The 14245-nt window shown below is 39.5% G+C and overlaps 1 protein-coding gene across 2 annotated transcripts in view; it reads right to left on the bottom strand.

Annotated features, from left to right (window-relative positions):
• Positions 1 to 14245, bottom strand: part of pigg (phosphatidylinositol glycan anchor biosynthesis class G (EMM blood group)) — a 60525-nt gene that overhangs the window by 34368 nt on the left and 11912 nt on the right. Inside the window, exons 5-7 of one of the 2 annotated variants that reach the window (XM_069531735.1) lie at positions 9913 to 10051; positions 5492 to 5704; positions 5128 to 5156 (exon numbers count right to left, since the gene is read on the bottom strand). In XM_069531735.1, the coding sequence (XP_069387836.1) occupies positions 5143 to 5156; positions 5492 to 5704; positions 9913 to 10051 (366 nt within the window). In that variant the 3' untranslated portion in view covers positions 5128 to 5142. Of the gene's footprint in view, positions 1 to 5127; positions 5157 to 5491; positions 5705 to 9912; positions 10052 to 14245 lie in introns of those variants that run through there. The other variant, XM_020083698.2, reaches the window with a different exon arrangement.

Raw genomic sequence — 14245 nt, 5'->3', positions numbered from 1 at the left:
GGAGTACAACACCTATCTCAGCAGCATAGGCATAGAGGTGATAAATAGTGACTGTGGCTCTGCCAGACAGAGAGGCTGGTAGAAATATTAGAACCTTAAGCCACAGGCATGAATCATGCAATATCGATGGCCCTGGCCATGTTTCATCTGTCTGAAAGTACAGCGACTGGTTAATGGCCCTCCAAGATGCCTGAGGTAAAAGGCACAAAAATAAATACAATATGAAGATTGAAACAAGGGAGACAGGCAGAGATTGTGGCAGAGACATATTGTTTAAAGAACAAGGTTGTTTAAACCTCTCATCACCTGAGTTAACCTTCAAAAACCTTCCCTTTATATGTTACGGGGGTCACTACATTTACATGTGCACTAATGGCCCTGTTATGAGGCTTAATATGTTTTTGATAATTTGGGGGATTTTTGTTTCCTGTATGGTGGCTTTTAGCTAGGGCTGGGCGATGAAAGGATAAAGATAATTATCGCAAAATAACTTTTCCGTGCTTGAAAAATAAGACATGGTCAATACATCGTCGATAGAACTCATTCTATCTGTGTAAAAGCGTTGCGCCAAACTAATCATGTAACTCAAATAAAGTTATAGCTACGCCAGGTTAGGTTGACGCACACAGCACAAAGCATAGGGGTAGCAGTGGCACACATGCTAATGTTTGGGCTACTGCAGCTGTGCGCACCAGTACATCAGACGAGAGCGACAGCAAATAATAAACATCTGTCTTTATTAAACATGGACCTGTGTCGTGCTGTCACGACCACCGCACAGAACCAGGGCACGGTGGATAAAGATGAGCAGCTGTGGCTGGTGGGATTGGGTCGTCATGGTGGAGTTCAGTCACACAATGATCATCAGTGGTCAGAAACCAGGATAAGATGTACATATATACATGGAACAGTATCTTACTCCAACTAGTAAAATCTGGTTTTTCAAATCCGCAATAAGGATACTGACGCTGATGTTTACAAGCTTAAATACAAGAATGGGATCTTTCAAAAGCCCGAATATAACTGGGTTATAAAAGTTAGTGACTGAAAACACAGTCACTAACTGTGCATTATAAATCTTATTAGTTTTATGTCCTTGATGAAACATACTTGGAAGCTGAAATGGGCAACATTTCTCTTCAGACAGCAGACACATTTCTTTGAAGAAACTTCTTTCACACCCAGTTAAAACATGACCCCAACAGGTGTCCAACTGACATGCTGCTTAAAATACCGTCCCAGGCGACTTTCCCAGCAGTGACAACTATTACATTCTGCTGCATAACAGCTTCATGATTACCCAATGGACAGATAAAAAAAAATAAAAAACAACACATCCAAATGTAGGTCTGCAGATATTATTTCTATTTCATCCCATCGCTATGGAAACCAGGGACCAAAATAGAGAGGAAAATGTGCTGCCAGAGTTTTTTTATGTGAAAGAAGTAGTTTGTTTCAAATCAAGTTCTTAAAAAAATGCAATAAAGCATTTTAAAGAACTTGGTTTGTTTACCTCAAACAGGTTTGTGTCAGTGTTTTCTTTCAGACAGCTGTCTGTTAACTCAATATACGAATATGTTTGGGCCAAAAGACGGAGCAAGACATAAAAAGACTTTTTCTATTTGAAAACCATGAATGCAGGTACAAACTCAAATCAAAATCCATCCGGTAGTTATTGAGATATTTGGTTAAAAACGAGTAGACACTGCTGTCAGAGGGTTCAGGGTCAGAGGCCACTTATCCTTTCATCTCCGTCCTGGTATTCATCCAGGAGGATCTTTATTCCTGACCCCATTTGAAAAGCATGTGTACAGTATGAGTTCATCTTGAATGTTATTGTTACATATCCAGGCTAATGGTTTTAAATCAGTCCTGCAGTGCTTGACAAGAATTCTCATATTAGTTTGTAATTTTTTGGGTTTTTTGGTCATCAGATTTGTCCTTGCTGCCTTTATCTTTGTTCAGAAACTTCTCATTAGTTCAGCTGGTTGTGGGTGTGTGAGTTATCTTAGCACCACCACTTATTTCTTTAGTCATAATTTCAAACTATTCTATGCTCATGATGAAAAGTTGGTAATTGCTGCCATTGGTGTATCACATGCTTGTAAAAGTGGAGGACAGCAGCAGAGAGCAGACGGAGAGGGAGGAAAATAAGAGGCGGGGGGAGAGTCAGCAAGATGGATAACTCTGACAAACAGTGTGACCCCCACATATAAGTAGGGAGCAAAACGCTGCAAGGATATAAGCATACATTTGCACAAAGAGTGGGCAGCATGAATGTGCCAGGACAAATCACAGACTGTTTGCAAGGCTCCTGTGTAGAGTTTTCACAGATGTAAGGTTATTTATTCATGAACTTGAAAAAAATCTGTATATGAATTTGCCGTCACTAACATCCTGACATGACAGGAGCCGGTGTACTGAAAGCAGGTCAGTGTTTATGACGTTTTTTTATTCCCTTCTTCTCGACGGTGCATGTGTGATTCATCTGCGCCAACCAAACACAACAAATGCAGTGAAGCTGGAACATCTGGAGGATTATCTGACTGCAAAATGAATAGTTTCAATCTTTTAACTTACATTAGAAACAATAAGCCAAAATACAATGTGTTTCAATGGATTTATTTTCATCTGTCATGTTGAAATCTCAAATTCCCTGTTTTTGTAAAGGACCACAGTGTTGATGACATTTGGTGTGATGAAAGTTTTGAATTTTTGAATGTGCGATGATTCTACCCTCGTTTTTAATCAGACTGCTTCAGGTTAAACTCTCTGAGAAGCTGCTTTGATGCAGGCAACAACATGCTGTGAATAATGAGGAGATGGACTTTTATTCAGAGCAAACCATTTCTGAGTCAACTCAAGTCTGTGCCATCTGTGGGGTTTTTTCCAGTGACACTTACACTTACATGCACAATACTGTGAGTGAAATACAAAATAACACTAAAATCTCTATAAAATTATAATCCTCTTAGTCTTAGATTAGCATATGTTGTGTCAATACCTCATGTGGAATATTCAGATTATACAGGCTGTAACAGACATCTGTCAGACACCTAAATGTTATACCTTCAGATCAGAGAGGGGCTGATGCTGTGCCACTAGTGCTTCGGTAGCATATGCCGATCCCTAAAGGTATACAGCTCATATTACACTTGAAAGTGGGGGGCCACTGTCAGACCGTTAACCCTCCGTTAGTGCACATGCTATGTAATGCCAGTCAGCAAGTTTTATGAAGACTGCTGCTGTACTTGCAAAATTTTGTTCTCTCTTTATTCAATCAACAAGTCAACCAAATTTTATTTGTACAGCCCATATCCACAAATCACTATTCAACATCCGCTGCCCTTTACCCTCATGAAGAGTGAGAAAAAACTAGAAAATGTTAGCTCAATCGCAAACTAAGCAATGTCTTGGTGTTTTCTCTCTTCTGTTCTGTTGTTATGTAGCTATATGCACAACTAGGGGCAGCACTACATTGATATATTATTAGGTATGATGCTCAACAAGTTTCATTCATAAAGCAACACAAGCATTCATTTGGAGTCCGTAATCTGATTAAATATGTCCAGAATTTACTTTTAGCTCTGTCTTGGTCTCCACCAACTCCTAAAGAACATATCTCTCCATTAAGCTGCTGAATCCTCCAATATGTCTACAAGCCACTCATGAACTTTGTTTGTCTGATTGGTGCTGGGAAGGTTTATTATTTAGTTTGTGGGACAGAAAACAAACAACAACAAGAAAACTCAATGAGCTCAAACACTTCATAGAGCAGAAAGGAACAGAAGAGTCCTGTCAGAATTCTATGTGGGTATGAACCCTCTCACGTTACACCTCACCTAGCCCCTTGTTAATAGAATAAAAAGGCTGAATAGTGCATTCAGTGTGGTTTAAGTGAAAGAGGAAAGCAGAGGCCTGTGCTATGAAGCAGGATTTGCGGTAATCTGGATAACTACAGGTTCAATTCAGGGATTTACAGTCCTACGAAGCTCATTCACTCCTTATACCACTAACCACTAACCTCTGGAGCAGGTTAAATTGGAGATAAGAGATCAACCAGTGGAAAACCAGCGCCCACTGACCAATCAATTCCTTTGTATCATGACATCACCGTTCTTAAAGGATCCCGTACAGCAAAAAAAAAAAAAAAAAAAAAAAGGATCCTGTGGAGCTGGGTATGGATTGTTAGTCTCTGAGGAGGAGTAGGGTCTTCAGAGACCGACAAAACCCTTTTGCCTAATCCGATGAGTATCTTCTTCATAAAATATATAGATCCTTATCAGAGGGAATGATTTACCTCTGCCAACTGCTAGAGATGAACAGAACCAGCCTGACACGTCGAAGCAATGTGCTCACAGTACCACAGACTGTCTGCATTGCTCTTCGTTTATTTGCTTGTGGGAGTTACTTATATCGATGTACTAGGTGTGTAAGTGGCAGGATAAGCAGACATAGCTTTATACTTTTGTCCTTCCCCTTAAGGTTTATTCTGTGAAACTAAATATTTATTTGGAATAGGGGATAGATAGTTTACAGATTTACCTTGTAAGGACCCCAGTTCCGGTCGGCAGGTTTTGTCAATGTCAATTTTATTTATATAGCACATTTAAAACAACTTGGTTGACCAAAGTGCTTCACAAAGTAAGTTTTGTTAGTAAAGAAAAGATTCAGATTTCGTGGCCCTGAGTTACTTATCTTGTTCCTATGCGTTATGTCATGGTCACGCAATATATTTTTTCCCCCAAATGTCACCAGGGGGCTCTGTAACTTACACATTCACACAATCGATGACAGCTGTCCTTCCTGAATTTAGCAGCTTTAACTGTGTTTCTTTTAGTCTGGATAATCTGTATGTACTCATATTTTTCTAATATAACAGTTTGCTCCTCATTTAAAATATGTGTCTCTTTTGTCAGTTCACTTGTCCATGTCTGTGATGGGTCATATGCAGTAAACCCCGGCCCTTTAATGTGCACATGCTCAGATCTTGATCAGGAAAACCTTGGTTGACTAACAAGTTGAAAATCAGCTTTGTGTGGCCACTTAGCCTGACCGCGATTGTTTGGTTACGTTCACCGAGATATCAGAAAGATATCCATGTTGAACTCGGTTCGTAGTACAGGCCCCCGGTGGCCGAGCTCATGTTGATGTTGCTGAAAAAATAACCAGATTTCAGGAAAAATTGTGAGTAAAATGTCTGGATTAAGATGCCGCATGTGCTGCACATTGTGGTTTTTGAGAGTAACAATACGATGACCCCATTGACTTTCTTAGTTTTGGAGAGGGCTGAACTGAAGTAATGGTAAAGGACATGATGCATTTTCAATGATTCACCTTTGACAGAGGGGGATCAACAATTCCTTAAGGTTTCATACTATCTTCACTAGTTGATGTGTGCATGAAAAAATGATGAGACTCCCTGTCAGCAAAGGTCCTGGTGTTCTAGGCTTTTAACTACTGTGGATGGACACAGGAATTTGTAACCTACCTTTCTCATAGTTGGGCATGCTGTCTTTGAGCAGGCAGCTGAGCTGGTGGCCATTGAGATGCAGAAAGCGCAGCTGGTCTCTGAGTGAGGTTTCTTCGAGGACACCTGGGATGACGCGGCCCACGCTGTTTTGAGATATGGGCAGGCCGAGTCCCAGGGCCAGGGTCGGGGTCAGGTCAACCTGCTCGACCACTCCGGGCTTCTCCATTCCCACTGATATGACAGGACAACAACAACACACATGAAAAGCAGTAAGAACTACTGTGCCTGCAATACATGATGTTTTTTTAATGACACATGGATTAATTGCATTTTATTATTTTTTCTTGGAGGTTTATTTGTTCAGAAAACAACACAGCAAAACAGGGGTCAAGGAAAGTACAAGCTATCAGGTCCTTCATCTATTTCGAAAATGCACCACTTTCTGTGTGCTTGAGGATTTTTCCCATAAAAAAAAGCTGCAGTTTCAGACACAGAAAATGGAAAAGCTTTCAAGAACAAACCAAATGTTGAGTCTCAATTGTGTAACTATCAAACAATCAATCAGTAATAGCTGCAAAAATGGCAATTTATTTATAAGAACAAAAGTCACATTTTATTTCTTCAAACTCTAAAGCAATTCACAGACAAAAACTATTTATGTGATGGACACAAGGAAATAGCTCAATTTTCATTGAGTGTTCTGCAGAGGATTTCTGCGTTCACTCAATAAGAGCTTGTCTAAAAGCATTTCATAACATTCATCAAGATAAATAAGGAAAAGGAGGTACTTCTCCTGAAGTCACATCACTGACAGTGAAATATCCCACGCTCCTCTGTTATTTGGACGTCGGTGTATTTATATGTAGAGTATATTTTAGTTGGACACAACTCTAATCAAAGCAGCTGTAGAATCTCATTGCCACTGCTTTCGTTTTCCCCTCAGGACAGTCAAACTGCGGTCACAGAAAATGGAGAGGGAGTGTGGAGGAACATCAACAACCTTAATCCACAAATGACTCTTATTTTATGTATTAAGACAGAGTGCATTAGTGGCATCCAATTTGTTGATCAGGGTGATATCTAGAAAGCCTGAATCAGAACATGAACGCACCAGCAATAAGCCTCATAATTACTTTTCTATTAATGGCTGCACATATGAAAAATAGGGTAGTCACAACATATAAAACCAATGAAACAAAAAGAAAATACAAAACAAATGAAAATAAACTAGCAAAGTTAATTGTGAATTTGCTTGTCCCCTGTTGAAACTCCCTATCAGGAGCTTTTCAGAATACAAACAGAGGGTGGGAGCCACAATGTGCACATTGTCTGTGTTTCACAGACGTTTTCAGATTAAGATAATGAACGATACCGCTGTATACATCTAAATATTAACACCACGCCTCACATGTGGCAGGGAGGCAAGACGGCTGAAGACTGAAGGCTGGGACAAAATCCACAGCTATGAGCTCTTTTGGAAAAAGGACACATTAAATTAAAAGGACACAGATTTGTAACAAGACAAGGACTTTGCTGTATTAAGCTCACAGTTTTTCAGATAATGCCATAAATATACCAAGTAGATAAGGCTTGTTTAAATGTGTGCAGTGACTGTCCAAAATTGTTTAAGTTATGGTTTTAGTTGCAGCAATTACACTAATGAGTGGGATTTTTCAGACCCTTGGGAAAACAGGTTTTCGTCAAACACACATTATTTTTTCATTGAACGCAGCAAAGAAGCCAAGAAGAGCCTACCATGATGGACCACATATCTGTAATGCTGCATCCAATCAGTGTGTACTGGACTATTTGGGTCTGACCATGGGAGGGTTAGACAACAGAGCGACTCACATTCTGGCAGAACAGATGTATCATAACTCAGTGAAAGGTTACACACACTGAATGCTGATTCACAAATGAGAAAACTGCAGCGGAGCACAATGCCTTATGCATTACAGCTCACCAATATTATCTCTATACAATACCCCAGTTACAGCCATGTTTAAATTCCTGATGCATCAAATGTACAGAGGCACACATGTTCTCAGCTTTAATATGATTCTGTATGAATGCTGTGACACTAACAGGGTTAGCAGCTATGTGAACATTTGTTATGAAGAAAGAAATGTGTGTACTGCATACAAGTGTATGGGCACTGTAGCTCTGTTCATTAATATCTCTTTCACATCAGGAGGCTGAAATTTTGTCTATCAATGTATTAAACCATTGTTACATCAGTTACTGATGTTGTTGCACCACTGTTGCTGAGGGGTTTTGAGGCTGGGAATGCATCACCTTATCCATTCTCTGTTATTGTTCTTAAATTATTTTGACTGTAACACAGGAAAACACAAGGATAGTGACAAGAGGTACACAGCGACAGTGTAGCTGAGCTGTGCTGTTTGATTAAAGGGGCAAAGCCTCTGAGGGGTCCTTCCAGCAACGTTGACTAAATGCTCTAATGTTCAGAGAGAGCTGTTTTCTCAATGATGCAATCAGATTCAAAAGTTTAGCTCCGGTACAGAACCGGTAATGAACTCTAAACCTATGCAGACGTTCTTTATTCCTTAAAAACAACCCAGTCTACTGATGAGGCCACTGATGGATGCATTAAAAAGATCACATCCCCATGTCATCATACAATATAGCCATTTTCAGACATGACCTTTGGGTAAAATCCGGAGAATTGGCAACCGCTGTTTGCCTTTCACACATGCACAACACAGTAGGAGGTTTTCTGCACAGACGTTTTCACAACAGCAACAATCCTCCTCATTATTCAGGCGAGAGGTGGAGCAGCCAGGCATGGGACCAATTAGGTTTATCTTATCTTAAATCCACACAGTCCATAACAGAGTTTTTAGAATGTAAACATTTATAAATAATGATAATAACTAACATTGAGTGTGCCTTTATTCATGAATATTTGATGTTAAAGAAAAACCTGAACCACATGGACCAGCCTTCACTCCCCACGTGGATCAATGAGCCTCTGGTGCCCATGTCGACAACTTGTCCCTCCTTGGATCATTAGATACTGATCAATGCACACTGCGGAGATGCTCTGACTCAGTTGTCTAGCCACCACATTCTGGCCTTTGTCAAATTCACTCTGATCCTTACACTTGCCCATTTTCTTGCTTCCAACACATCAGCTTCAAGAACTGACTGTTCACTCGCCTCTGAATGTAGCCCACCCCTTGGCAGGTGTCATTGTAACAAGATAATGTTTTTCACTTCACCTGTCAGTGCTTTTAACATTGTGTCTGCTGCATTTCGTTTGAAGAGAACACAGAGTTTGGCATTTACTTCCAATCCTCTTCTGTAGAATTTGATAGAAAAAAAATCCATGGTAGACAAAGTCATTCAAGCTGTTGGCACCACAGGAGGTGAAGAGTGCCAGCAAAAGCTCGAATTCTGTAGCAACAACTCAACTCAACTGCAAAAGATTAATTAACATGAATGATCTATAAATAACAAATCTATGCAAGAAAAGATCTCGAAAATAGACTTAGCTGAGAAAGAAGCAATTATCATGATCACACTTTCCCACTCATCCACATTCATCACCGCTCCTGAGCTTCTGTTTGATCTCATTTGAGGTGACACTGTTCCTCACAGTAAAATTTATGCAAAGTTATGTATGAGCATAATTTACTTGCAGATTCTATTTACATGTTTATTTTACTTGATTCATAACTGTTAGTCAAAAAAAAAAACAACCTCTTTGATCAATAAATCACAGCAAGGTTTATTAATTTGTAGGATAGACCCAGCATTTCATACAAAATTCATTCAATCTATGGCGCTAGCATTGGTGCACATGCACAAACGTCGCTCTTACATGCAACACATTTTGAGCTTCAGGTAAACAGACTAGTGTGAAAGACAAGTTCTCATGAGAGAGAAACTGCATTGCATGCCATCTGCAGGTACGTGCAAAACTGCAGCAAAAAGTATGAGGTCTAAATGTCTGCGTGAGTGGTAACAACTTTATAGGTGATAGTAAGAGTGAGCATGCAGCAAATAGCACTACCAAAGAGGGAAGAAAGGAGAGCACAAGGGCTCCCTCTCTCAAGATGGACAGATGTGCAATAGATGTTGCATGTTACAGAGCACATCAACAAAACAGCAATATCTAAAACATTCAGAAAAGACAGTGAACATTTATACACCTCTCCATACAAAGCATTCATGCATTTATGGGAAGTGTAATTCATTAATTAAATAATTAATGCAAAACACTGGTGGATCACTAGATATAGTCTCTATGACCTTATGAAGTGATCAGGATCTTAAAAACATATTTATATGTCAGTATGTTGACAGGTATTACCTGTAATGTCATGTGTAAAATATTGACCCCTGCCAAACAGAATCTCTTTGATTCAAAGAAAAATCTCCTGTCTGCCTCTTTGGGCAAACAATGAACACAGTACCTTTTCTTTTGAAAGCCGGACTTATGAGCACCAGGGGTGTGTTGATTTCTGGCTCTGAGGATCCTCCGTGGCTGCCGGTCTCCGACATGCCGTGGTCCCCACACAGCACCAGCAGGTAGGGCAGAGATCCCTCCGCTTCCTGAGTGAACAAACACCAAGGTTAATGGCCTGTCACTGGATGTGCTGATATGAGAGGACAAACTTTCAGGTTTTAAGATGTTGGCAACAACAGCTTCCTGTGGCTGCAACAAAAATAAAAACAAAATACATCCAGTTTAGAGGAACAGAGCCAGAGCACAAAATGATGCTATGCAATAGCAGCAAAATGAAAGGTATTAAATTATTATGATGTAATGGCAAATGCTTCCTGGCATAGTTTCATTCTATCTCCGGAATGAAAACAAAAATAAAGTACAGAAAGCAAACAAACAGAGGATGGCTCATTTGTTGAGAATGACAGACTTTGATCAAGCTTGATGTCTCCCCTATGTGATTCCCTTTCAACAAGACTCATGAAAAACTCCCATTGACTGAATCTGACGGGGATACCGATGAGTCACAGCAGTAGGGGATGATTTAAAAAACACGACTACAGATGTTTTCAAAACAAAAGCCAAATCCTGGCGAATGATACAAAACTGTCATTAGACTCCTTAGGTCCAGTGTTGTATCTCAAATGAAGAAAATAGACTTTGCATATATTTAAGATTAAACTATATTCCATCAAGCTGACATTAATAAACAACCTGAAAGAGAGATAAGAAAAAATACAATGATTTCTGAATGAGTGAGACTACCGGTAATCTTATTTTTGGGTTTAAAAGATAAGTCTGACAAAATGTTAATTTCACTTGATGACTTTGTCCACACAGACTCACAGCAAAGGCCAGTGTCGGCATGAATGTTTAGTTTGTTGCTGGAGCTGGAGCGTACATATTTGCATACTCTTTGATTGAGATAGAGAGTGACATAAAAGCTTGATGAATGCTTTAAGCAAACACTGCAGGTTAGAGCCATTGTGCTCAGCTGACCCATCTTCTATGTGTTACTCACTCGGCATATATGAAGCAAAAGACAACATTTTGTCCTAGATTTTACCACTTGAATGCAAACGGACCAGGACACAAAGGACCAAAAACACCTCCAGACCCGTACTAAACATCACTGAGCGCCACACTGAGCCAGCCTCTTTTCAGTTTAGGACAAGTCAGAGTGAACTCCTGTTCCTCAGGATGAAAGCACCATGCAGGACTCTGTTGGGAATGTTTTCACACTTCTTAAGAACCATATTTTTAACCCAGAAAGTGTCACACTGAATCAGGTGGTAGCTCATGATCAGTTAGCTGAAAGTAATGGATAAGGGGTTGAAAGATATTGGTTTGATAAGTGGACAACACACAGAGTTCATACCTCCGCCAAGACCCCAATTACCTAAATATATCATTTTTCCCCCATCAAGATCCACAAATTATTCCCTGGGAAAAAAGGTGAACATTTTGAACACAGTGCTGTTAAAGAAAATGCTTAAAAAAATAATTCTTGGAATAAACCCCTGATCCAGAGACACACCAAAATGTAATGAGTTCTTCCCCGACCCATACCACATCCTTCCACCAAGTTTGGTGGTAATCCCTGCTTACAAACAAGCAAATCGACAAATGGATAGGGGTTAACACAAAACCTCCTTGGCACAAGTAAATGTGTTGGCTAAAAGTAATAAACAACAAAAAGAGATGGCTCAAATTATCGGAAAAAAAACTGCTGAAGTAAACAGCCAAAAGCAAAGGATCTATTTTTTTATTCCAATATTTATTTTTTGTGTAGTGCACACAGAGTGCCATACTCCCATGGGTTTACAAGACACCAAGAGGTACAGTTGCAGTGTTCCATTATTCTGCCTTTTAGATTGGCAAATAAAAGCAGCTTCAAAAAGTTCCCTTCCTAAAGCCTAAGAAAGTTTTTCATTATCGAGCCAGAAGGAATTAACAAAAATAAAGGACATCTTAAGTTCACCCCTTATGTCCAATAGAACAAGAAATGAATCTCATTCTTAATTTCACTGAGCACACACAACAAAGCCTGTCGTCCTCTGGAGAAACATTAAAGCTGCCTGTCTCTGAATGTAGCTGTGCATATAAGGATCTTTGTCTTTTATGTAAAGGTTCTCGACTGCAGCTCCCCCTAATGAGACAATAAGTTCAACAAACTAATAATTTTTCTTACAAAATGAGAAACATTTTGCTCATAATCTCCTGAATATCACAAAGCAGCCTAGTCTGAAAAATAAGCAACATATTATCGCAGTCTAATTTACCAATAAAGATTCAATATTTATGGATGGACCACTTAATGGTTATGTATTTTGCAAACATATAATTGATCAACCTCAGATTAGTAAAATGTTTTGTTGCTTATCAAATATGTGTCAATCTTTGCCTGCATGGTATTCCAATCACAAGAGGTCACTGCTAAGTTCAGGTCTGAATGAACCCAAATGTGTCTCCAATGTGTCCTGAGATCTGATCACTCAGACCATATTTGGAGATGATCTGGGATAAATGACTTAGCTGACACCCTTTGACCAACTCGAGTTTAGAGAGAGTTTCTCCACTTCTCGTTGTCCATACCTTGATTTGCTTGTGACCACCACCACAATATCAAGACTGACCACCACATAATGGCAGATATTTCTTCCTCAAATGGATTAAAAATCTTTCTTCATAGCTGTGCATGACTAGTCCACTTGTGGTCTTAACTCTCAGGACGAATGTTGAAACCAGGTCTGAACAGGACCAAATGTCACCTGTTCATAAATATCAGCATTCTATGTATGCTAGACCTGTTTTTATAAAGATCTCTGCATTGTTTTCTGACAAATGTAATAAAACTCACAATGTTACAGAAAAAAAAAATCTATTTTACTACTTTAATCTAATCTGCTCCAAAGGTTAATGGGTTCCTCCTTGGTCCATATCCCACCCTTTAACCAAGTCTTAAAAAAATTGGTTGAAAGGTTTTTGTGTACTCCTGCGAACAGTAAAACATCTGATGAGTCTGTGAGGACACATCAGAAAAACAAAGTCAAGGAACCACTGTGATGAATTTTACAGTGAAATGACAAAATCCAGGTCTTCTGTCAGAGCAGACAAAGAAAAGAAAGAATGGAAAAAGAAAAAATGGAACAAGGATATAACTGTTTTAACATTTGCACGAGTGAATCATCCTTTAATGTATCTCCCTTGTGAAATACGTAGCACAGATTACCCTGATTACTCTGTGCGCAACAGCCTTAAAATTTGAAAAATCCAAAGAGAAGTATGAGGCCATGTCCTTGCCATTAACACAAAGGTCTGACAGATGTCTTTATAACCAGGAGATCCTACTTTCCAATCATGTTTTAATGGAGAGTGGGCAGGCGGACCATTTCTCTGCCCCTGATAGCTCGCAGAAATATGCCATTGCCATTACAAAGAAAACTTTGAGGGCTGCCATTTCAATGCTACCCCATTTTTCTCCTCTGAGGAATATATTTTTTGTTTTTTGTATGCAGCTGCATCAACAGCCACCTGAAACATGCAGTCGAACCCCCTTAAATGAGATTACACCCCCAACATGTTAAGATCATATGCCGATCAAAGAGAACATAGTTGTTTTTTGTGCAGGAGCCTCTCAAATAAGCTACGGGACCCCACTGGGCTGTTACTATATTTAGGTCACACGGCTGCTGTAGAAAAGAACCTTCACAGCTCTCGCTAATGTGACTGTAGCAAGACTTTCAAACACATTTCATTCAAAGTGCTCATTGTGAGGCTACCATTACCCACAACATGCAGATGTAACCACAAGCCTGGAGAGACAGAATTTAACCAGCCTGAATTAACAACTTTGGGGGGCGTGGTGAAATTTTGCGTCATTTCTGTTAAATACTCTCCACTGTATCATCAAAAAGAGGAAAACTTAACTAGGATATGTGCAGTTGTCTTATGTTCTCTCATAAAACCATGAGAAAAAGGAGGGCGACTGTACGCATACATGACTTGACACTCTAAATACAAGCTTTACACAACTGAATGACAGTGAGATAATACCCATTAACACATGCGGTGCAAAAACATAATGCATGCACAGCTGTCAGACCACACAGAGAAAACAAGGCCATGAAACCTTCAATGATCCAAGACAAAAAGAAAGATAAGAGAAAAGCTTAACAGTTTATTAAATCTGTGTGGCTGCTGCAAGAGATAACATCATAACTGCTGGAAGCACAAAACAAAACAAAAAATACCCCTGTAATTAAAAGACCATCCGAAAAAAGATGACGAAAAAAATCTGA

This window comes from Paralichthys olivaceus, chromosome 9 (assembly GCF_024713975.1).
Source record: "Paralichthys olivaceus isolate ysfri-2021 chromosome 9, ASM2471397v2, whole genome shotgun sequence".
Taxonomy (NCBI): Eukaryota; Metazoa; Chordata; class Actinopteri; order Pleuronectiformes; family Paralichthyidae; genus Paralichthys; species Paralichthys olivaceus.
The sequence above is the reverse complement of the archived record's forward strand: the minus strand, read 5'-3'. Positions and strand labels throughout refer to the sequence as shown.